We start from the raw sequence: 26541 nt of genomic DNA, 5'->3' as shown, positions 1-26541 counted from the left end.
CAAGCTAAACAGTTTATCTACCCTAACCCTACGGTTACCAAACGGCTACTTAGTTTATCTCGTAGTGAGCTACGCATCATCATGGGACTTCTCACTGGACACTGTCCTGCTCTTTATCATTTAAAGAAAATCGGCAAAGTCCTAACCGACTATTGTCGCTTTTGCAACGCTGAACCTGAGAGCTCAGCGCATTTGCTTTGCTTTTGCGGGGCTCTTGCTTCATCGAGGTTTAACTTCTTTGGAAGTTACCTCTCAACTCCATACCAGGTATGGAGCACCAATCCCAAAACGGCCACAGGTTTCATCAACCATGTAGTTCCGGATTGGGGCACAGGCTTACAACCAACTAGCTCAACTCAATCAATGAGTTCGAGCATCTTGTAATCTGTGTAAAGTAATCGGGACCAGCCACAAAAGACAAACATTCCTGTCGCAGTGGCGCTTTCTACCCAATGCCCTTCAGGCATACAAAAAAAAATTTGTTTTTCAGTAAAAAAAATGTTTAAAGTGTAGATTTTATCGGAGAGACAAAAATATTATCTACAACTTTATAGAAGACGTCATACCGATCAAACAAACCATTTTGGCCCTGAAAATATTTGTAATCATCAATACCTTCCCAAAATGGAATTTTTATAGCTTCACAAAAATGAGTCGTGTTGCAAAAAATCAAACCAGCAGCACAAAATGACATCTTTTGCGCATAGAAACGTCTATGCAAAGTTTCAGCCAAATTAAAACGACAATTTATATAAAATATTAAAACTGGGACATTTTTGTGGAACTGCTCAGTAATAAAAAAAATTATCGCTTTGTTAGTATCAAACATGCTAGTGTTGTATTCATTATTCTCACTAAACTAAAAAAAAAACAGTAGTGGCGTACTAGTTGTAGCATCAATCGTAGACAATAAGGCTGTGCGAGATTTCGAATGATTTCGTATAATTTCGCAAAACTCGAAATTTTCCGAAATTTCGCGAAATTTCGGTTTCGCGAGATTACCGGAAAGTTTCGTTGAATTTCGCTAAACTCCGCCTAAAATTTCGCGAAATTAAACTTCTAATTTCGACGAGTACGAAATTTCGCGAAATTTCGGACCAAATTTCCGATGCGCATTATTACATTATTTTCTGGGTTGTGCTCGTTGCGACTATAAATTTAATTGAATAAATCTCAACAGATATTTGGTTTACTAATTAAAGTCAGATATAGAAGACGAAAAGACCACGTGGTCTTTTTTCTGACTTATAATTTATTATTGCCACCAAGAATATAGCTTTCGCATTTTTTTTTTTTTTTTTTGATTAATAAATTTATTTGACACGACTTGATAATTAGTAAATGTCACGGAAAGTTTGCGATTTGTCAGCAATTATGGCATTTACTTCTACAGAATAATAATTCTATTTTGCAATGCGTCAGGATTTGTGACATTTTCCTGGAAGTGTATTTCAATACTCAACGATCGGCAAAAAAATCAACGCCTTGGTCTTAAATACAATATATATGACCTGGATGCTCGTGAACAGAAGGAAGAAAGAAAGATGTTTATATTTTGTTCGACATTCAAAAGCCATTGTACAATTTATCGTAGATGATCAAACTGTTCAAACAAATTTTATTTATTTTTATACTCAACAACAAATTGTATTGAAAATGATTCTGAATATACTCAACAGAATAGCGTATATTAATTACTTTCAGGTAAGGAAATCATTATAGGGTATCGAACGTCTTCGTCAGTGGTTTTCTTCGGCAGTTTTTCTGCAGCGATCTTATTTAAAAGGGGGCCGAAGAAAACCACTGACGAAGACGTTCGATACCCTATTTTTTTATAAATTTTTCATACTTTATTGTACATATATTTGTAGAATGAGATCATAAATCAATTCTTTTATGAAAATCAGAATGAGTAACATTTTGCTCTTCGAAGTTTCTGATTGTTTTTACTTAGACATGGCGTTTCCTTTTACTTTATTTATCTTTATTTGTTCTGGAAAATTTAGGATAACAGGCCTATCCACAATTAGTATTAAAATACAATAAAAATAAAAACAACGAGATTTGAAGAATATTTAATTATTCAGTTACGGTAATAAAATAGTGCATTTTTGAAAGGCCCGTTCGTCATACATTTTAGGCAAAAAATTATAAAAAAAATTATCCGTATTGCGAACAGGAACAGTCTGATTAGAATTGCTTTTTCAAAGTTTTTACCAAACATGTATAATCAGACTATTTTTCGTTAGGGCACTTGGCAAATAAAAAGACCACCTGGTTAAAGTTGGAGGGGGACTGGGGGAGGGGGCTTTCCAAACGACCACGGGGGGGAGGGGGGTAGTGGGAATAAAAGGGATCAAAATATCACCACGTAGTTTAGGAATGGCCCCAAATGCATTTTATTATTTTTGGTATCGCTGAAACTAACAGGTCATTTCTTTAGGACAAAATTATTTTCTACAACTTTACCAGAGACACTAGTTATGCCAGTCAAACAAATCGATTTAGCTGAAAAAATATTTCTAATCTCCAATAGAGCACTCTGTGTGTAATTGAAATATTTTTACAACCGAAACAGTTTGTTTGATTGGCATAGTGTCTCTGGCAAAGTTGTAGATAAAAATATTGTCCTTCCAAAAATAAACACGCTGTGAAAAAAAAATTGTTTTGAAAAAATATAACTTTTTTTCTTTATATCTTCATCGCTGCGGTATTTTTCCTGTAATTTTTATACAAAAAAAAATAGATTTTTGAAGAATAAGCTTTTTCATATTAGTTTTAATATTTCTCTTACATTTAAAATAAATGAATTTTTTAGTGTTCTTTTTATCGGAGAGATAAAATTACTATCGAAAACTTTGCCGAAGACGTCAAACTGATCAAAACACTTTTGGCTCTGAAAATATTTGTAATCACAATAATTCTCCTAAAATAGCATTTTAAATAGCTTCTCAGCCTATAGAAACATCTATGCAAGGTTTGGGCCAAACCAAAAATGACAAAAAATATTGAAACTGGACATTTTTTGTCGAACTGCTCAGTTCAAAATCAACTTTAACTCATTTAAAAAACTGCGCAAAAATATTGACAACTTCAAAGTTTACAGAATAGTTAACTTAAAGTTTGTTTTCCTCGAATTGATGAAGATGTCACTTGGTCTAATCTGACTAAACGGCGTCAAAAAAAAAATTCATAACACTGGTCGACAAAAGCGAAAAAAAGTTTCCCTAAAGCTCAAAATGGTTGTCCTTTTTTCTCCGTGTTGGGTATTTCCGTCACTGCGACCATTTTTTTTTTTAATAGGGGGGGGGAATGTTTGTTATGATTTATTTATGTACTAATATCTATTCAGAATTATTATTGTGTGTTCTGCCACAAATGGTGACATTTCAACACTATTATATATATGTATTTGTACTCTTTTTTATATTATTGAAATTGAATGTTATTAGCTTTCGCAGTTGAGTTAATGTAATTGTAGGAAAATTATCAAACCTACTTGTCAAGGAGAAAAAAAAGGAATAAAACAAAACTTAAAATAAACTTAAAACTATCTTAATGACTATAAAGTGAGCTAATCGTTGCAATTGAGGATTGCAACGATTTTTGTCGGAATTTGTTGATAATTTGGCTTGACATATTTTCTAATGTTTCTACATTAGTGAGCTTATGTAGCTCGTTCGTGCTAAACCAGGGAGGACGCTTCAAAATCATTTTCAAAAGTTTATTCTTAATCCTTTGATCGTCACTGCGACCAATTTTTTGATATTTTGTGACATACATGGTTGCTTAGGGAAAAACGCAGTCAAGTCTTTGAAAAAGTTATCTTTGCTAGGGACACCAAAACTCACAGGAATGGTTGACAATCTACCTACCATCTCTCATGTTTTCCAGTTTGAGCTCTAAGACAAAACTTGGATTTTGAATAATGAAAGTGCTATGAAAGAAGGATTACTATTTTAAACATAGTTTCATTCAAACCAAAATAATCAGTTCAGAAGTTTATTAAATCATTATTTACAAAGATATTTCAAGTGTGTACTTTAAATCATTTGTATCTATCGCGCTTTTTTTACCTTCAATATAAATAATATAAATGAATAGGTATAACCTTCAAGGTTATAGTTTTCCATTTTTGATATTCCCGTCATTGCACATAAGACGGTCCCTATATAAAAGAGTGGCCAAAATTACCAAAATGCGAATTTCCTATTCAGGATGTTTTGAGCACATGATTTTGTAGTATTTTATCTATACTTTCATAATTGTTGAATGAAATCTTGATACAAAAAACGGTTCATGTTGAAAAATGCCTTCAAAGTTACCTATTTCAGAAACGGAGAAAAATAGTTTTTCTGAATATTTTGGAATATATAAAAACCTACTAAAGCTATCATGATATGTTCACATATGATTGAAAGCTTATTAAATTAATTCCCTAAAACAAAATGGGTAATGGATTTCAACCCTACAGAGTCAGTCGCAAGCCACATTGAAAATATGCGTAATTTTCCTAATTTTGACCATCAAAAACATTAAATGTAAGCACGTGTAAGCACAGCACCTGATAGTGTGTCTGAGAGCCCTACTTGTGCCCTTTAAGAATATGTGTTAAAAACTTGCGGAAAATTTGCGTTTTGGTAGAAAAAGATGATTAAAAATTTTCCATTTTTTTGCAATTTTTGAATTTTTGGGTGATTTATTAACAAAGTTTTTCGTATATTAGAGCAATTTGGTACAAAACACACATGAAATTATTAGATTAATTGGTTCATTAGAATATACGTTGTTTAAAACATATGTTAAAAGTTTGAGTAAAATTTGGGTTTTTGTAGAAAAAGGTAATTTAAAATTTTTAATTTTCTATGTAATTTTTTGGAGTTTTATGAAGACTTATCAACGTATGTCATAGCAATTAGGTTCAAAAATATACTGGAAAAACTTAGTTTGATTATTCAGTTGTACACACTTAAGTAAAAAAATATTTTTTTCATTTTGTTAGAAAAAAAATGGTTAATATTAGCAATAAATTGGTTTTCGCGTGTATCGATGTTTTTTTACCAACCCAAAGTTTTTTTCTGAAATTTATTTTCTTTACCCATTACAACATCGCTGAAACAGGTATTAGACGAAGCAAATATTTGCTATTTTTCAATACAGATTTTATTTGCAAATAAAATCGTACCGAAAATAGCAAATATTTGCGTCGTCTAATACCTGCTTAAGAGACTTAGCGATTATTCATGTGAACTTAACCTTAACCTTAACCTTACTTAACCGAATATAAAAATGAATTATTATCCCAAAAATGATTCCCAGTGTTTGTTTTATGAAAACACGGCCATGAAACACCACACGCAAACTTCTCTCACCATACACAAATATAACTGCCAGAGTTAAACAAATGGTTCGAGCTTGCATTTGGGCATTTACTCGCCAGTTAGGCCGTTTACATACTGGCGCGTCCTGCGTTGCGGAGACGGTTCGCCTTGCCGTGAGTTAATGTACAGCGCTAAGCAGAGCTGTACATTAACCCACGGCAAGGCGAACCGTCTCCGCAACGCAGGACGCGCCAGTATGTGAACGGCCTTACAGCCGAAGTAGAAGCTGTGTACCGGATATGTCGGCATACAGCATAAACAAATGGAGGTTCTCATGGTCGAACTTTACAACACTGCAGTCAGGTGTTTCATACACGAAATTGCATTGAGTTAACCGTCAATCTCACAACTACTCCCACGCATAAACCCGCAATCTCACAAATATTATCATACTCTTGAATCATGCGGCTCATATGTCTTTTATGGCTGACTGATTCTAGTTCATTCCTTTGAGTCGGTCTGATTGCTTGTGTATGTGGAGGAAACAAGGTTTTATGTGTGCTTTATAGTTCTGAAGTTTTATTCAAGTGTTTTACGAAGAAGCGAGCTTGTCTAACGAGGAAGTTCATAAGATCGATTTAGTGAGTTTGTTCATACAACCTAGAACAGAAAATGTTATAAATGATTGCATTTAATTGATCAAGCACCGTTTTAAAACAGTTTTTAACAAACAAGACCATAGAGAATTGTATCAACATTTGCTGGCTCTACAATCGAGATTTGCTAAATCGTTTCGTCTTCAGTAGTTTTGTTTGAATTGAATTGCTTTACAACTTTACTGAAGAAACCATATCTCTTGAATGCTCCTATCAAAAGTCAAATTCGTGCGCAATCTCTGCGGACAAATCGCGAACTAACTCTCAAAGCCATAAGAAGCGTTTTACTATTATGTGCATCTTTGCTGAAAACAGTAATCGTTTATCTCGTTCCACTAACGAGTTATTTACGTTTATTCGAAAACACAAGACATTTGCCTTATTTTACGTGGTTTATAAACAGCCCCATGTCAGTACAAAACTTTTTTTTATATGTTATAATCATCTGCAATGGAAAACCAACAATTTGGCACAAAAAAATGAATTTTGGCCGGAAATCTCAATTTTCCGACCATTGTGCATTGTCGGTTTTTCGATATCTGATACCTACGTTACTCTTCGTCACCAGGTAAGCATCTTGTGATTCAAATCATTGGATTGCTATGTTTTAGAAACATTTTTTATATTTTTCGAAATTTCGCGAAATTTGGAGACCAATTTCGTTTCGTCTCGAGAACTCGAAATCCACCTTGATTTCGTTTCGACTAATTTGGCGAAACCGAAATTAAGGGTTAATTTCGTTTCGTTTCGTTTCGACACCAGAAAAGCCAGTTTCGCACACCCTTAGTAGACAAGTTACTACGTCGATCGCGCGGTGCACGTTGAATATTTTAACACTCAGCTTGGAAAATAGCTTCAATTGATGGGTCAACACTGATGCTCACCTAATTTTTTCTTGCATCTTATAGCATTTTTTCTCAGCATTCCAATGCTGGTCTCAGATCGAAAATCGGTAGTTGCGAACATGGTCGAAATTGCATTTTTCTGATATAATGCAAAATGGTGGCTAAATTCAAGATGGCGGCCTGAATTCTGATTACTTCAAATGAAAGCCCTATCATTCCTCTTTACAGAAAAGTGCTACTTGTAGTACTTTACATAACGAATTTTAGAGATATAGCTCAAATAATACATCAAGAATTCCTAAAATTTCAACTTTTCTGAAAACTGTTTCACCCCTTGGTGACCAAGGGGTCAACAAATTCGATCAAACAAAAATGGCATTATCATTTTTTCTCTATTTCTAATAACTATGTGCATTTATATCAAATTTGAAAGACCTTGTGCATCTAGTGGCCTAGTCTCAGCGAGAATTACTCAATAGCAAAAGTAGCGTCATTGCGAGAGTAATAACTTGAAAACAAATTAATGGCATGTCATAAAAATTTGACAGTTTTCTCTTCAGTTATTTATTGCTAAATAACTAGGTTGAAACGAAAAGTGCTGAAACGGGGTCTATTACAGGCAACCAGCAAAATTTTTCGTTATATTTTGTAGGGCAGAGAATTCCATCAATCCAGTGAATCCACTTTTTGCGGAAGAGTTTTGTGCGGATAAAATTATTAAATCAAAAATACTGATACCACAGCTACTCACAATATACTTCGAAACCTTGGAAGAATAGAGATCGAAAAATTGAATGAAAAATTTGATGCATGGATTGAACGGAAATAAAAAGAATTGTAAGAATTGTTAGTGTAAGTTATAAGGTGAAAACCTAGAATTACAGAACAATATTGTTACAAATAAATTTAAGCCGCCACAAATAAAAAAGTGATGTTTTAAAAAAATTAGTGTCCTAGGCTGATCTGAACATTTCAATAAATCAGTTAGATTATAAAACTGTTGTCTGATCAATTTCAATGTTTTCCAGAAAAAAAGGTAGATCCAGTGGGTTTCCAATATTAACAATTTGTTAGTTTGATTAGACACAAAAATTCACAAACAATTATTTGATGGATGATTCTTTAGTGTTCGAAGTTTACGTTAATAAATCAGTTTTAGGTATCGGTAAGTTAAGATTAGTGTAATCCAGCAACTTCAAAAAGTTTTGATTTGCAACGCCATCTTTATGTCAGAAGAGAGCTTTTCAGTCTAGGCACGACCAACCATTATTGCTTAAACTTCTCATTCGATTAAGTGTGGGAATCGATTGTGAAATAAAAAATCGGTTATTGGTGTGCGTAACTACGCTGTCAGAAAGCTTTATGCATGTCACGAATCACAGTAGGCGTTGTCTATGATCTAAGCCCATCTGTAATTGAACAGAGTAAACTTAATGTTTTGAAACAAAAAATTAAAAGTCAAGAAGAAGCTGCATAGCAACGTTTAGCCCCAATCATTCCAAAATGCACGACAAAATTGAAAACTAAAAGTGACAATGTATTCAAGACGGTTTACCTACGTCGCCATTGAACTCAACCGTAAGAGCAAAAACTGGCTTAAATCTGTTGATCAACTTAATAATTTAGGAAAATAACCACCTATAACTAAATAACGCCAAATGAAATGTGCACTGAGCTTAAATATACCCTTGTTCCCACTATCGCCTGTCATTGTCGATCGCATGTACCACTGAAGATCGAACGGAAGCGCAACAAGATGCTAACTTATCAACAGTAATTTCATCGGTCGTTCATCACGGCAAACCACTCGCTCTACCCAGTTGTTAGTCACCATGGCAGCACCTATCTTTGTAGTACCAATTTTACTCTTGCTATCACAGTCAACTACGATTCATGGCCAATTTAATCCGCACTTTACAGACTCTCCCAAACGCTCCGCAATCGTGCAGCTGTTCGAATGGACATTCGCTGACGTGGAAGCGGAATGTCGACAATATCTGGGACCGTCCGGTGGATTTGGGGCCGTCCAACTGTCGCCGGTGAATGAGGTCCGCATCCTGCCGAATCGATCCTGGCGTGAACGGTACGAACCGATTTCGTACAAAATCACAGGACGATCCGGCGATGAGCAGCAGCTACGATCCACGATTGCGGCTTGCAACGACGCTGGGGTAAGAATCTACGTGGAGGTTGTACTTAATCATATGGCAGCAGGGAATGGGTCCGCTCGTGGTACCGCTGGATCTATTGCTAATCCTAGCATTCGAGACTATCCGGACGCTCCTTACGGAGCAGGTGATTTCAATGACGCTTGCACAGTATTAGAGATTAGCGAACCACACGAAGTTCGTAACTGTCAGCTCGATGATCGTCCTGACTTGAACTTGGGTATCGCGAGGGTTCGACAAAGAATTACGGACTTTCTTAATAAGCTGATCGCAATGGGTGTGGCAGGATTTAATATAAGGTTTGCGAAAAATATGTGGCCATACGATTTGCAGGTGAGAAGTGTTTTCGCTATGATCACATTGACAAGTAACCACAAGTAACCATATTTTTCAGGCAATTTATTCAAAGCTGGAAAATTTAAACACCACGGCTGGATTTCCAGCAGGCAGTCGACCTTTCATTTATCAGGATGTTGAAGACTTGACTGTCGAGGGTTTGTATCGGAAGGAATACGTGGCGATGGGAATGATTTCGGAGTATCGCTTTGCGTACGACATGGGTGCGATCATGTTTAAGCGAAAACCATTTCACTACATGGTCAACCTCGGAACCAGACTAGGCTACATTCCTAGGGAGAAATCGATCGTATTTCTTGATAATCCAGTATTACAACGCCAACAGCGAATTGACGACCTGCCAGCGGTCGTTAGCCACAAGTATTCTCGTTCGTAAATGATCGCGCTGGTGTTCATGATGGCGCATCGCTACGGTACCCCGGTTATCATGAGTTCCTACGATTTCACAAACACCGACGATGGTCCGCCCGTCGATGCGAAAGGACAAATCGCGTCGGTCGGTTGGAACGATGAAGGCCTGTGGGACGGCAGATGGAACTGCGAACATCGCTGGAGTGTGGTCCGTAAAATGCTCAAATTCAGAACTGCAGTTGTTGGCCTGCCGGTCACCAGTTGGGTTGACAATGGTCAAAATCAGTTGGCATTTTGCCGAGGAAAGGTCGGCTTTGTTGCGATCAATGCCGAGATTTCACTCAATTTGTTTGCGACCTTACACACCTGCTTGGAGGCGGGCATCTACTGTGATATCATCAGCGGACAGCTGGAGAACAATGAGTGCACCGGAACACCGGTGCTGGTTGATGAAAATGGAAAAGCGACCGTTTTCCTATCGAGCCAGAGTGATGAACCGTTTCTTGTGTTACTGGCTAGTGAAAAAATAAAACCAGAAGAGGGAATGTAGCCGAAATAAAAGTTAAAGAAAGAATGGAAAAAGTTTTTCCAACTGCAGATATAAATAATGATTCAGTAAAAAGTTTATACATGGCAGTTTGAATATATCACAAAAAAAAACGTTCCTATCGCTAGTAAAATTGCTTCTATTGCACGCACCCACTTCACAAAACCTTACTTTGGGGTTTGGCCAAAAAACGACACGTCCAGATTTACGAGCGTTACGAGCCACTTTTGCGAGTCTCGCTTGTCATCGCACGGCTCTACCACTAGCGTCCTGTGGTCCACCGTGTTCAACCCCAAACAGCCGCCATACTTTGGACTTTTGATTTGTCCCGTTTCGATAACGTACTGCCAGGCTTGATTCTGTCTCGATCGATGGCATCTGTACACCCCCAGAGAATCTCCAGTGTAGTCCAGGCAGTGCTTGACGGTGTTCAGCTCTTCATAATAGTTGTGCGCCCAATACTGATAGGTTTGGTTGTGATTGCAGGCGGCCATGGCGACCTTGTTGCTGTCCGGGTCATACTCCAGGCAGGTGTCATTTCCGAGGGCTTTGTTTTTTACCTAAAATAAGTTCTGTAGAGCTTTATGGTTGAGACAGAAATAGATCAAACTTACCTCCCCGTGGAAAGCGCCTTCTATGAGAGGACTCTTCATCTCCGGAAAGGCGGTTTCGATGTAGTAGCGGAAAGTTTTACAATTAGCTTTTCGCCTGACTTCCTTTCTGCTAGAGACATCCCCCAGCTCTTCTTGGGGATACTTGGGAATACCGTAGATGTCGAAAATAACCTGTTTGTATTCGTCCATCCACACCTCAGCAAGCCGCAATGAATTTGCCCTAACAACATCTTTCTTCACCTCCTGCAGATAGGGATGACCGGTTTTTTGGATGTGTGCCACCCGGGAACAGGGAACCGTCACCATTCGACCTCCGCAGATCCAACTTTTCATCGACAGCTCAATGTTTTCGATGCCGTAGATATCGAATCCCTCGTCGTACCACCCGAGCAGCTCGAAAAAGGTGCGATTGATCGAAAACAAACCTCCGGCCATCGCCGGAGTATCGAACGGTTCCAGTTTATTCTTCGGTTGATTCACCCGGCTCCAACGGCCCCACCAGCCAAAGTTCAAATCCCAATCGTACGCACCGTAATAGGAGGGAGCGTTATCCGTGCGCAGGTGCATATCTTTCTCGTCGATCCAGTCGATCGTTGGGATAGCGATCGTTCGCCAATCCCGGGCCACCGAATCCAGCAGAGCCTCTAGCCAGCCTGTAAGTGTGATTTAGTTAGAAACTACGTAATGCGGGAAAAATTTAGGAATCTACTTTACGTAAATTTTAAAATTGACACAGTTTTCCTAAACGGATTCCGAATTCTATGCTGTTTTCTAGTGTATTTTTCATAGAAAGAGATGAAAACTTTCGTAGTTTTATACACAGATTCGAAGAATTTTGGATTCTATGCGGTTTTTACAAAGAGCTCAACCATCGCATTGTTTATGATGATTTGCGAATTGACTAAGTTTCTTTTCATGGGATTGAAAAAAAAAACTATGATTTTGAAACTCGTGTGTTTCTTTTGATTGAATAATTAACATTTTTTTTATTCTGTTTGGGCTTCAAATGGTGAGTTGACAACTTAAAAGGAGCGTCATACTTAGCTCCGGTCTTCACAAGTTCCTATCTCACGCCTCCACGAGCCATATGATACAATAGACTGCCAGGTGAAACATGGACCCAACTGGTAGGCGTTGCCTGGGCAATGTTGCCATGTGAGAAGGTGCGACGCGATCGTTGACGCGGTAACCATATCTAGGCGGTAGAGGAAATGCTTCGCCAACCTGAGCGTCTGTACACTAAGATGGGGCGGCTCAAAACAGCGTCTGATCTCCATGTTAGGAGCGGCAGATCAACGTCCTGGTGTCAGCGTGGGACTCTAAACAGAGCTTTGATCGTTAGGCTATCACGGCTGCGACAGGATCGTATATGATGAACTCAATCCACGTAACTTCGAAATCGTGGCACTGCAGGAACTTTGCTGGTCGGGGCAGAAGGTATGGAAAAGCGGACATCGAGAGGCTACCTTTTATCTGAGCTGTGGCACCACCAACGAGCTCGGAACGGGCTGTGCTGGGTAGGATGCGCCAACGCGTGATCGGGTGGCAGCCGATCAGTTCGAGGATGTGTAATTTGAGAATTAAAAGCCGGTTCTTCAACTACAGCATCGTCAACGGGCACTGTCCACACGAAGGAAGAGCCGACGATGAGGAAGCAGCGTTCTAAGCGCAGCTGGAGCAGATGTATGACAGCTGTCCGCAACGGGACGTTAAGATCGTCGTCGATGATATGAACGCTTAGGTAGGACGAGAGGCAATGTACAGACCGGTGATCGGGCCGGATAGCCTGCACGCCGCATCAAATGATAACGGCCAACGATGTGTGAACTTTGCATCCTCCCGCGGTATAGTAGTCGGAAGTACCTTCTTCCCCCGCGAAGACATCCACAAAGCCACCTGGAGATCACCTGACTTACAAGTGCATGCGCTCAAAACTTTCGACGGTGCGAAACACGCGTCAAAGTCGCCCACCGCGACCAAACATCGGGCAACTACGGGACGCCGAAGTTGCACGGGAGTACGCGCAGCAGCTGGAAGCAGCATTACCAATGGTAGAGCACCTTGGCGCAGCTACCCTTGAAGATGGCTGGAGGGACATTCGATCAGCCGCAGGTAGTACTGTTGTAGCGGCACTTGGTACAACGGTTCCGAACAGGAAAAAACGACTGGCCTGACGACGAGTGCAAACAGTTAGTGGAAGAGAAGAATGCAGCACGAGCGAGAATGCTGCAACACCAAACGAGGGCGAACGTGGAGCGTTACCGACTTACGGTCTTACGGAAGAAGAAGCGCCAGCAAGAAGATCGAGATCGCGCGGCGATGGAGGAACTGTACCGTGTGAATGACATACGAAAGTTCTACGAGAAGCTGAACAGTTCCCGCAAAAGCTATGTGCCACAAGCCGACATGTGCAGGGACTTGGACGGCAACCTTCTCACGACCAAGAAGGTTAGAGAGGAGATCGGCCGGCTGAAAAACAATAAAGCCGCTGGAGCTGACCAACTCTCCAGCGAGCTGTTAAAACACGGTGGAGAATCAAGGCTCTTAACTGGGTTATTGCCAAGATTTGTGAGGAGGAGGTAGTACCGGAGGAGTGGATGGAGGGTACAGTGTAGCCCATCCACGAAAAAGACAAGTTGGATTGCTGCAACTACCGGGCAATCACGTTGCTGAACGCTACCTACAAGGTACTCTCTCAAATTCTGTACCGTCGACTGTTACCGTTTGTGAAGGGGAGCTGCGTAGCCGCAAGGTTACAGAGTCCGCTTTGTCAAGCGGATGGTCGTGGGTTCGAATCTTAGTAGAACCAGGCAGGCCATCCGATGTCAAAAAGGACTTAAGCATGGGTTTATTCTCAGGCTCCCCACCAGTTACCCTTCCTTTACGCTGAAATCTACAAATACCTTTGCGTGGAAGTCCTTTTTACAAAAAATAAGTCCCTCTTATCAATAAAACTGGCCAGAAGGACGCACGACGAAACTTCTCCTGGGAATTATAATTGGTGATATTTGGCAAGAGGAACGAATATATCGGTATAGTAGAACAGTAAGCGTGTAAGGAAGAGTAGCACATTTACACACAAGCACTGATGAACAATAATAATAAGCATGCCACTTATCAATAGAGGTATTGCTATTAACAGAAGTGCGGGATACAGCAGACACCCGGGCATATCTCACAATAGATCTACGATTCTGGTCGCAGTGAGGAAGTCCAAAGGATCGATGGTTCCCAGAGGAAAGGATTCGACTACGAAGACACATATGCTCCTGTGGCAAAGATCACTACGGTTCGTGTGCTGTTGGCGGTGGCAAACCAGGCGGGGTTCTTCGTTCATCAGATGGACGTTAAAACCGCCTTCCTAAATGGTCTACTGAAGGAGGAAATCTACATGCGCCAACCTGAAGGATTAGAGAATGGTGATCCACAGCTCGTATGCTGCCTGAAAAAGTCATTGTACGGACTGAAGCAGGCTCCGAGGAGTTGGAACGAGCAATTTAGCGCTTACGTGCTGAAGCTGAGTTTTAAAAAGTCAAATCTGGATAGCTGCCTGTACTGGAGAAAAGCGGGGAAGACGGTCGTTTAGCTACTCCTGTACGTAGATGATATTATCCTAGTTTCAAGCTGCCTGGACGCGGTGGCGAAAATAGAATCGGAACTAATCAAGCGATTTGAGATGACTGATATGAGCGAGTTGAAGCCCTATTTGGGATTAAAGGTGAATCGTGACTTTAACCAAGGATCCATAAAAATCAACCAGCCGAAATACATAACAGATTTGATAAGGCGCTTCGGTATGGCAGACTGTAATCCGGTAAGCACCCCATTGGAACCGAGGCTGGACTGCAGAAAAGATGAACCCCTGACGAAGCTAATAGGTTGCCTGACATACTTGACCTTGTCGTCTAGACCGGACATTTGCACATGCACAGCTGTCAACTTCTTTAGTAAGTTTCAAGCGGAACCAACTGATACACACTGGACTGAAGCGAGTACTCTGGTATCTGAAAGGGTCTATCAACCTTGGACTGGTGTACCAATGACATGAGAATGCCGAACCCTTACTGTGTTACGCGGATGCTGATTGGGGAAAAGACAAGGAAGATCGTAAGTCGATTTCCGGAAACCTATTTCAAGTATACGGTGCAACAGTGTCTTGGATGACCAGAACCAGACAACTGTGGCACTATCATCAACAGAAGCAGAATATGTTTCGCTCAGCCAAGCCATTTGTGAAGCAATATGGTTGCGGAATTTGATGAGTGAGCTCGGAACTACATTCAATTAACCAGTGCCGATATTCGAGGACAATCATGCTTGTATACGAATCGCAGAGGAACCTCGGGACCATAAGCGGATGAAGCACGTGGATATCCGGTACAACTTCATCCGTGAGAAGATCCAGAAAGGCTTGTTCAAGATTTTATATGTACCAACCAACGAGCAAGTTGCAGATATATTCACGAAGCCGCTGCCACAAGGGCCATTTCGAATTCTGCGAACAAAATTGGGACTGTTCGGTTGAGCGTTCTCCTTCAAAACCTTTATCAATAAAGACGTGAACTACAAACTCTGCCTAGTTTATTAAGCTGGACCATGCTCGTGGAGGACCAACGCGCCCCTGGGGTTTTCGAACGGAACGTGCTGCGTACCATCTGTGGTGGAGTGCAGATGGAAGATGGATCATGGCGGAGGCGGATGAACCACGAGTTGCATCAGCTACTGGGAGAACCACTCATCGTTCAAACGGCGAAAATCGGGAGACTACGGTGGGCTGGGCATGTCTTTAGGATGTCAGACGACAACCCGGAGAAAATGGTTGTTGATAACGACCCGACTGGAACTAGGCGACGGGACGCGCAGCGAGCAAAGTGGCTCGATCAAGTGGAAGACGGCCTGCGGGGCCTCCGATGAACCTAGTTTATCAGATCATGGACATATCAGATTTGACATCGAGGCTACTCCTCTCAGAGAAGAACACTTAAGGAATCCTAAGAAAACCAATTGGAACTTTTTCAAGGAACATCTGGTTAGCTCAAGAACATCCTGCCATATAAAAATTCGAACTCCGGTTAAACTGGATATCGCAGCTAGTGACCAACAGCATAGGATCACGGAAGCTTCAGATTCAAACTGTCCGTTTACGAAACGGACAGTCTGCCGTGATGTGTCCTGGTGGAACGAAGCTCTTAGTAACCTTTGTCGGAAGGCTAGACGCTTGTTCAACAGGGCCAAAATCACGTCCAACTGGGATGCTTATAAAGCATCCAGAGATTCTGTTCGTACCGAAGCGAAGTAAGTACACGCAAAACTTTTCCTTATTACTTTAGAAGCAATAGCGCAAAATTACCTTTTAGGTAACAAATCCATTACTTAAAAAGCAATAAAATTCTTCTCCAGTCAAGTAACAACACATACTGTCATATATTTAGCACGTGTTATGAGAGTACGGCTATCTAATAATGGTCGTTTCAACCACATGCAACGTTTTTTCTGTCGAAAAATGCTCCCTCTCCACCTCAAGTCAAAAAAAATCACACACCGTCGCATAAGTTGCACATGTTAGGCTACTGACATACTGAGGCGTCAAATGAAGCGAAGCGTTGAGCGTTTGAGAAGCGGAATAAACAGAAGCGTTGGGTGAAGCTTCCTATGACATACTGGAGCGAGCGTCGCAATTGCGTTGTGTTGTCATATTCCTAGATTCCAATAGCGGTTTTGTTTAAAGGAAATATGAATTCGTCCAATGAAGATTTTTTTGCTTCTTCAAGCACGGTAAATTACGTTTTTAGTAAACAGAGATTTTTTTATAAAATAAAATGATATTACTGAAGTGAGTTGCGCTACAGACGTAGTAAAAAAAATAAGAAATTATTCTAAATTTTAAACCCGTTGTCCCCGAGCAACGTTCAACTAGTTTATAATATCTGTTAGGATTTGAATAACCAATGAGAGCACAGCTAGTTACTCAGCGGCTTGCATTTTCGCGACCAAAGAAGTTCAGCATGCTAGATTTCTGGCCATTCAAATCAAAACTCAACACTATCAATCAATAATATCAATGCTATTTTCCCGACGACCTGAAAATTTTTCCCGATAGTATTTTCTATCCTACTTTTTTTCTTTTTTAAGATTTAGGACCAAAATAAAGCAAATATTAAGTACCTGGCGATATCAGGTTTAGTCTGAATATGGATTTACTGCACAACCCTCTTCTAAACATTTTAACATTTTCTAAACGGAAATGTATTTATTTGCTGTTTTTAATTACCAAACCAAAACAAAGCAAATATAAAGCACCTGGCGGTAAAAGATTTAGTCTGGATATGGTATTACCGCGTACATATACGCGCGTCAAAACACTACTCGTTCTGTTTCGCCGCCTCTATCGACGCGTCTTTGCCGCTCCAGTATGACCGGTTCGAGCGTTTCATATAGACGTTCGAAGAAGTAGCTCTGACGCTTTTGCGACGCTTTTTGCTTCGCTTCATTTGACGCCTCAGTATGTCATTAGCCTTACAAGTTTTTTCAATCTCCAATTCATCCGGTGGGCGTGTATTAGTTCGCTCGTTGTATGCATACGGAGTAGCGAAAAAATATGACAAGAGCTGCCAAGAAACATTTCCCCGTCATAGAGTATGCAAACGTTGATGATTTCAAAGACTTGAAATGCGCTTTAAAATGACATCACGATCTGTAAACTGCGTTAGAGAAAAATAAAAACATTCGCTTTCTTGCAAGCTATTTACAGCACATAATCATTGGTTCATGAAAACTCATTTGGACCTGTTTGAATATACAAAACTCGTGCCCATCCAGAACAATATTCGCAACTTCGGCAACTCTGGTCAGACAGTATTACATATTTCCATTTCAAGTAAACACTGGGGGACGAAACGAAAGTGTTTCTAATTGGACATTTGAGGTTGACGGTTGAGATTCTGATTGTGTGTGGATGAAGGGAGACAAAAATGAGCCAGATCGTTGCATCAATACAAATGCAGCGAGTGAAGTCTTGCCAACACATGCATTTCGGTGCTTGGTTGTATGTTCTTCTGCAGAAACACATACAAGCGTGTGGCCGTCATAATTTTTATTACTTTTTGTTTGTTACTTTTTGTGTATAATGCGCAGTCATAAGACACAAAAAGTAATAAAAAATTGCCCAAAAGTAATAAAATATTCCCCGTTTGCGTTGGGTGTACCGATCAATGTTCAACGCAGCGAAATTTATTGACGACCCAAAGAGAAAACATCGCAATCAATATTAGACGAGATGCGGGAATATATGGGAATCCTTTGATAAACGTTTCTATAAAAACCAAAGAATTATCTAGTCAAGCTCTCTTTTTACTTCGACCGTTGCAAAGATAAGTACAATATAACCTAAAATTACGTGTTCCGAGATAAGAAATAAAAGTTCCGACGTTCCGAATAAATTGTGTTGTTTCGATATTAAAAATTACACCGATTTGTTCCTACATTGTGTGCCGATCGATACGAAAAACAAATTTGAAATGCCCTTCATCCATCCTTGGCTCAGCGATCTATAGGAAATACAGTCCACCGTCTCGAATCCATTATGATCCGAACATTTTGGTCCTTCGAGTCGGATGGATGAAACGGCAACGTGGCAATCGTTTCGACAAATGAAACTCTCCGAGTGAAAAAGACTATAGTCGTACCGGAGCTAGTGTGCGCTGAGCACACGACGCACGCAAAGCCATGCGAACAATACCGAGTGAGACACCCGAACAAGGGATTCGCTCTTCTAAGCGCTGAAAGTGCCTGGCGCCGGCACATTTCGCCCTTGTGTTCAGACACGTTCAGCGAGACGCGTGATTTTTTCGAGTGTTGAGGCAATTTGTGGCTGTGTTCCCACTTGCAAATCGAAAGTCCGGACAAATTTTACCGCCGAATCGTTAGTGGAAAAACTATATTCGTCGTGATATTTTGTAACTACCTATCGAGTGACAGTGCCGTGTGTGTACCGAGAACATTTATCGTGCCAAGTAACATTGCTATTGACCTTGACCGAGTGAACAAACGGAAAAAGTATCGAAAAAGGAAAATTGAAGCTGGTTTGAGTGCCAAAAAGCACATAAAAAGTGTGCCGAAATTATCAAACCGTGTGCCTACGGACGTCGCCGGCCATCGCTGCAGAGAAAGACGGCAGTTGACGCCGATACAACAATAGGAATCCGCCATCGCAAAAGGTAAGTGACCTGAGCCCGCTTTGAATTTATTTTGAGCAAGCGCAAAATCCATATTGAGCGTAACCGTGTATGACCTACCGTTAACAAATATGACTGAAAAAAAAAAGACCCAGATTGTTTCCTTCAATAGAGTGATTGGGGCCGTGCAGGAACGAGCGACCAGGTTGTTAGACGCGGTGAAAAGTTTCCCTGCTGATGGCGATGTCGATGGGTTAGATGATAAGACGGAGGTAGTCGTCGATTTAAGTGCTCAGCTGCGTGAGGCCCGGTTGAAGCTGTATTGTCTTGTAAAACAGGACAATCTCGACGAGGTGAATCAGCAAATTTTTGCAATCGAGGAGCTGCTTGATGAGTGTCGATTTCTAATCCGCCGTCGAGCCCAATGCGTCTGACACATCCGTTAAAGCAGAAAATTCTGAAAAGGTCCATCAAGCCAAGTTGCCCGATACTCCTCTCCCTAATTTGATGGCCATTATGAACATTGGCTTTATTTTCGCAACCAGTTTAATACTTTCATTCAACGACGAGAAAATCTAGACGACGATGCAATCGTTCAATTGCATTATTTGCGAATGTGTTTGTGTGGTGAAGCTCGCGACTTACAGTGCGATGAGGAGACATTCACTTTCCTTTGGTATGCATTAATTCGTCGTTACGAAAATTAACGGTGGCTTACGGAGAAGCATTTGACTAATATTTTTCGAATCCCAACTATGACGGTCGCTAGTCGATAGTTTTTTGAAGCACATTAGAGCTTTGTCTTCCTTGGGGTTTGAGTTAGATCGTTAATCGGAATTAATTTTCGTTCAGATGGTAATGATGCGCCTAGATGCGAAAACATGTCGATCGTATGAAGCAGATTTAGGCGAAGCCGTAGTGCCATCCTGGAGAAAAATGGTGAATTTTTTGAGTAATCATTGTCGAGTGCTGGAGAATCTGGACTGCATTTCCAAGAGTTGTGAATCCTCGCAAGGTGGTCGTTCTTCTTTCACACCTTTGAACAAGGGTCGCTCTCCTCTGAGAAAGCGACCGGTTGCAGCTAATACTGTGGCACGTGGATTAGTTGCTTTCTTTGTCGTAAAAATCACTGCATTAACCAATGCGAAGCGTTCTTGGAGCTACCGCCCAAACAACGTTGCGAGAAAATCAACCGTTGAGTTTGTGTTCCAATTGTCTGTCGCTTAATCACACTGCTAATCAATGTACTCGAAGCCTTTGTTGGAACTGCCAGAAAGAGCATCATACGTTACTGCATTTGGATCCTGCTACATCTTTACCGGTTGCGCCAGGTCCAAGCGCTTCTGCGAAACCCGTTGCAGACAACCAGAAATCCAATCGTGTCGAATCCTAGCATTTCAGAGCCATATCGTTCCATTTCGATTAGACGCCATATTCTACTCAATACTGCTGTCGTTTACCGTTAACCTGTCGAGTTGTCGGTGGAATCTTTCAAATCAGATTTGCTGCAAATTCCCGAGAAACTTACGCTAGCAGATCCAACCTTTAATACTCCCGATCGCGTTAATGTACTGCTAGGCATGGATATTTACACTAAGGTCTAACCGTATTCCGTTACTGAATGGCAGTCCTGTTCTACAAGAAACCGTTTTTGGATGGGTCGTTGGTGGAAGGGTGGAGATTCAAAAACCGATAATCGCAGCGGTAGTGACAAATGAAATGTTGGACAATACTTTGAGGCTGTTTTGGGAGTTAGAAAGTTGCGGTGACGAAACCAAGCGTACTACTGAAGAAACTCTAGCTGAACAACATTTTGTTAGTACTCATGTTCGACAAGAAAATGGCCGTTATGTAGTCGAATTACCGTTTTAACCCAATTGTCCAGACCTTGGTGAATCAAAGGTGTTAGCGTTGCGACGTCTAAAATCTACTGAAAGGTGAGTAAAACAAAACTGGTTGCTGGCAAACGATCACGAGGAGTTTATGAACGAACACATCGCTTTGGGTCACATATATCGAGTTGTTTGTCTGAACGAAATGGATCTCGCCCCAGGAGAGCATTACTTTTTGCCTCACCATGCAGTCGAAAAACCTGATAGCAGCACAACAAAATGTCGCGTGGTGTTCGATGGCCCGGCAGTAACGACAAATGGAAGATCATTGAATGACAATCTGCTTGTTGGTCCGGTAATTCAATCAAAGCTTAGTGACATCGTATCAAGGTTCCGACACAAAATCGCTTTCATGGCTGATCTCTCTAAGATGTATCGACAAGTCAACTTGGCCCAAAAGCATCACAGCTTTCAAAAAATTTTGTGGCGAACCAACGAAACAGAAGAACCAGATGTGTACCGATTGTCTACCGTAACGTACGGCTTATCTAGTGCTCCATTTCAAGCTGTTCGTGCCGTAAAACAGTTGTGTATCGACGAAGCAAAAACCTTTCCTCTGGCTGCTGAAATTGTCCAAGACGATTCGTCTTGACGACGCAATCCACCTAAAGAACGAGTTAATCGCAATGTTTGAAAGTGGAGTAGTAGTTTCTTAGAGCAGTGTAGTGTATTGCGCCCTTATGAAAGATAATTCCCGTTCACCTAATATTACTTTTTCTTTAATTACGGTGTACGAATTAAAAAGTAACCACCTTGAGAGTAGGAGAGTTTTGGTGAACGTGTAAGCGGAGAAGTTCGGCTCTGATCGGGGATTAGAGCAGACACGAAAGAGGACGGTTCGCAATTTTACAATCTGGCGACGAGGATATAGCAGAAAAGGTAATTAATCGAAAATATCAAATACACAGTTCTTTCTCCTTCAAAAGTAATGGTAGAAAGTGTTGTTGAAAAGATGGGAAAAACATCAAAGTGCAATTTTCGGGTCGTCAGAGTACAGTTTTCTAATAGAACGACGCCGACAATTTGGTACACATTGCAAATTATGAAGAAAAAAAAATATCCCACGAAAATGGCGCGGGTATTTTAGCGAGAATCGATAGGTTTCTCCAGTGAGTAGTAGCGGAGATAATTGAATTTCCGAGGTTTGCGAGAATTAGCAGAATTCTCCAGTTAATAATTTCAATAATGGCGGAGTTTAGAAGAATCTCCCTGAGTATAAAGTGAGCGTTTTGAAAACGAATTGCGAGAATTCTCAGAATTCTCCTGCTAGCGTGAATTGGTAGAATTCACCTGAATAGAATGTAATTTGGTGTGCGTGTTGTTGTATCTGAGATTTGGCCTACGTGTGTAGAGTGAAATAATCAACTTGTATCACACTTCCATTTGCAGATGCAAGACTCACGACCGATTCCGCCTTTCCGATGTGACCAAATCGAAGCGAGTAAACTGGGACGAGAATGGAAATCGTGGAAAGAATCACTAGAGTGCTATTTTGCGGCTTACGATATAACCGACCAGCATGCCATGCGGGCAAAACTTTTGCATTTCGGCTGCCCGGCGCTGCAGTTGATTTTCAAAAATTTGAAAGGTCATGATCACGTTCCGCTGCAACCAAAGTGGTACGATCTGGCGGTTGAAAGATTAGATGAATTTTTCGAGCCGCGTCACCAAAGTACGTCGGAGCGCCGCAAGCTTCGGTCGATCAAACAAAATTCGGGGGAACGTTTCGCCGACTTTATCATTCGCCTGAAGCAACAGGTCGCAGAGTGCGGTTTTGAGAAGTATGGCTGGGAAATCAGCCAAATACTATGCGAGATTTATCTTACGGACGCCGTTGTTGAGGGATGCTCTTCAAACGAAGTACGCAGAATAGTTTTGATGAAATAGTTGAGTTTTCCTGAAATTGAAGCGTTGGGCATCGCGCAAGAAAGTGTAAATAAACAAGTCGAGGACATGTCTCCCTCACAGCCTCCGGAAAAAGTTTTCAAAGTAGAGCAGGTAAAGCATAAGAAAGGACAACCCGTATCGCAATTTGTGAGATCATCTGAGAAGTCGTGCTATAATTGTGGTCGGCCAGGACATATTGCTATTTCAGCTGCATGTCCTGCTCGTGGAAAGCAATGTAGAAATTGTAAAAGCTACGGCCATTTCGCGATGCTATGTCGCAAGACGAGACGACATTCGATGGGTCGTGAACCAGACAAACGCGTTCAAGCGATAGATGAGGTTTTACGATCGGAAGACACGACATCTGCACCCGAAGACGAGAGAGAAACAAAAGTTTACTATGCCTTCTATTCAGGCAATGAATCAAACGTAATCGTTGGCATGGTCGGTGGAGTCCGTGTTGAAATGCTTATCGACTCTGGGGCGTGTGCCAATCTTGTTACCGAGGAAGCTTGGGAGGCATTGAAGAGCCAAAGAATAACAATAGTATCGACTAAAAAAGGCAGCTCTCGGATTCTTCGTGCTTATGGCAGCCATAATGCGCTGACAATTCGAGGATCATTCGTGGCAGACATAGTTGCTGGCAGAAATACCGTTCAAGCAGAATTCTTCGTTGTGGCGGGAGGCCAGCGATGTCTATTAGGCGATGATACCGCGAAAAGGTTGGGAGTACTCAAAGTTGGCACGAACATCGATAGCATAAAGATACAGCCTTTCACCAAAATCAAGGGTATTAAAGCACACATTCGTATCGATCCTCAGGCTGTGCCAGTTTTTCAACCAATGCGAAGAATTCCGATACCACTTGAAGAAGCCGTTGGAAGAAAACTAGATGAGATGTTGCGACGTGATATAATTGAAATAAAAACAGGTCCTACGTCATGGGTATCACCATTAGTGATAGTGGGTAAGGCTAATGGAGAGCCCCGTTTATGTCTCGATTTGCGTCGAGTAAACGAGTCAGTTATGCATGAGCATCACCCCATGCTTGTCATCGAAGATTACTTTGCGAAACTTGGAAGAGGACGTTTGTGGAGCAAACTCGACATCAAGGAGGCATTCCTTCAAGACGAACTAGATGAGGAGTCTCGGGATGCAACTACTTTCATCACGGCGCGAGGACTTTACCGCTTCAAGCGTTTGCCGTTTGGTCTGGTGACGGCACCTGAGTTATTTCAGAAGTCCATGGACGAAATTCTCAGCGGCTGCGATGGAACTTATTGGTACCTTGACGATGTGATCGTCGAGGGGGAAGATTTGAAACAGCATGATGAACGTTTAAATAAGGTTATATCCCGATTGAACGATCGAAGAGTAGAGCTTAACTGGGAGAAATGCCAACTGAGGGTAGGTGAACTCGACTTTTTGGGCCACAGAGTTTCTCAAGAGGGAATCACACCTTCCAGAGTGAAGATAAGTGCTATACTGTCATTCAGGGAACCACGCAACGAGGCGGAAGTTCGTAGCTTCCTTGGGCTCGCGAATTATATGAACAAGTTCATCCCGATGCTGTCCTCGATCGATGAACCTCTGCATAGAGACGTTAGGTTTGAATGGACTGAGGAACAATCCAAATCATTTCAAACTATCAAGGAGGCTATGGAAAACGTCAAATGTCTTGGTTTCTATAAAGTGGAAGACCGCGCGGCAGTTATCGCTGATGCCAGCCCATGTGGTCTTGGTGCAATCTTGATACAATTCGATAGCAATAATCAGCATAGAATCATCAGTTTTGCATCCAAATCACTGTCAGAGACAGAGCGCCGTTACTGCCAGACAGAGAAGGAGGCGCTGGCATTGGTATGGGCGGTCGAGCGTTTCCATTACTATTTATTGGGAAGATCTTTTGACATTTTTACCGACTGTAAGGCATTATGCTTCCTTTTCTCGGTGCGATCCAGACCGTGCGCTCGCATCGAACGATGGGTGTTGCGGTTGCAGGCCTTTGATTACAAGGTTGTTTTCATGTCAGGCAAAGATAATATAGCTGATTGTTTGTCACGCTTGCCTGTGTTAAAGCCCACACCTTTCGACACGGCGGAAGAAATCTTAGTTCGAGAAGTTGCTTCTCATGCCATAAGCTTGTCTGCTCTACAGTGGAAAGAGATCGAGAAAGCGTCGAGAGATGATCCGGAAATTCAGGAAATTTTAAACCTTTTGGCTAGCGGCGAAATCCAAAACCTTCCAGTAGCTTATCGAGTTTTAGTTAATGAGTTGTGCGAGCTACAGGGAGTTCTTCTCCGAGGCGATCGCAACGTGATACCAGAAGACTTAAGGAATAGAGTGCTGCAAACGGCTCACGAAGGGCACCCGTGGATTACAATGATGAAAAACCATTTAAGGTCCAATGTGTGGTGGCCTAAAATCGATTCGCAGGTGGAGAATCTAGTGAAAAACTGTAGAGGATGCACGTTGGTGGCGGCTCCTGTGCCTCCAGAACCGATGCAAAGAAGCCAGCTTCCCAGTTCTCCGTGGCATACGGTGGCATTGGATTTTCTTGGCCCTCTTCCTGAAGGACAATCTCTATTAGTTGTGATCGACTGCTATAGTCGTTTCATGGAGATATGCGAAATGGATAAAACAACTGCCGGCGACGTCATTAGAGAGCTGTCAGTCATGTTAAGCAGGTATTTGATTTGATTGATTTCATTGAGAATCTAATATACAAGTCATTTACTTCACGTTAAGTAGGTATGGAATACCAACATTGTTAAAAGCCGACAATGCACCGCAGTTTAGCTCAGACTGCCTCGAATTCAAAGAATTCTGCGATTCGCATGGTGTGAAGCTTCTAAACACGATACCTTATTGGCCCAGCAAGCTACCAACTATTTCGACTTTTCAGGAAGATGTAGAAGTGTGGGAAAGAGATGCTGTAGTAAAACAAAAAGGTAAGGAGTATGCAGATAAGCGACGTGGAGCGAAGGAGAGTGATATAATAGAAGGAGATAATGTTTTAGTAAAAAGAATGGGGAAATCTAATAAGCTTGATGCACAATTCGCGAATGAGGAATTTATCGTTTGTCAGAAAAAAGGCGCAGATACAGTGATCAAATCTAACCGAACAGGCAAAGAATACAGACGTAGTTCGGCACACTTGAAGAAAATTGGTGTGCAACCGGAGTCTGACAGAAATAGCGATTCAGGTGAACTATTGGAGAATGTCGATGGTTCCGAAGTCCCTGTTACAGAACCAAACACTGCTAGGCACAAAGCAACAAGTTCACCTATAGCAATGAAGCGGATCAGACAGTAACCGGTTAAATTCCGTGATTACATGCCACATTGATTTATTCAAATATTTATTAACACATACCATAACATGACAGTATCATTCCGAATTGTGCTCTCGTCGTGTTCGGTCGCAATTTCATTTCGATCTCGATAGTGCCGACCAGTTAATCGCCTTCAAGGTCACCGTGCATTATATTGCGTGTGCACTGCTGCCCGTTGCCGTCGTCTATTGAAGACAAAGGAACGCATCATCGCCTATTGCTACCGTACGCCACAGACTGTACGTTGTGTCGCTACTGCGAGAGATCCAGTACCCGGCGTACTGCTGTTTGGCTGTACTGGTGCTGCTGTGTGGCTGGAGCAGCTGCAGCTTTTGCTACCGGACTCTTGTGTGAAGGACTGGAGATTGGCATCGCCCGTGCGCTGATTGCGGTG

The 26541-nt window shown here is 41.4% G+C and overlaps 1 protein-coding gene and 1 pseudogene across 1 annotated transcript in view; one reads left to right on the top strand and one right to left on the bottom strand.

Moving 5' to 3' along the window:
* The first annotated feature begins 8654 nt into the window (after positions 1-8654).
* LOC129720600 (alpha-amylase 1-like) lies at positions 8655-10248 on the top strand (annotated as a pseudogene).
* An 89-nt stretch (positions 10249-10337) lies between these two features.
* LOC129722652 (putative polypeptide N-acetylgalactosaminyltransferase 9) overlaps positions 10338-26541 on the bottom strand; it is a 31482-nt gene continuing 15278 nt past the window's right edge. The window contains exons 4-5 of the mRNA XM_055676262.1: positions 10860-11512; positions 10338-10805 (exon numbers count right to left, since the gene is read on the bottom strand). Coding sequence (XP_055532237.1) covers positions 10413-10805; positions 10860-11512 — 1046 coding nt within the window. The 3' untranslated portion in view covers positions 10338-10412. The remainder of the gene's footprint in view (positions 10806-10859; positions 11513-26541) is intronic.

Source organism: Wyeomyia smithii, chromosome 2 (assembly GCF_029784165.1).
Source record: "Wyeomyia smithii strain HCP4-BCI-WySm-NY-G18 chromosome 2, ASM2978416v1, whole genome shotgun sequence".
NCBI lineage: Eukaryota > Metazoa > Arthropoda > Insecta > Diptera > Culicidae > Wyeomyia > Wyeomyia smithii.
Note: the sequence above shows the minus strand (reverse complement) of the source record. Positions and strands in the feature narration are given on the sequence as shown.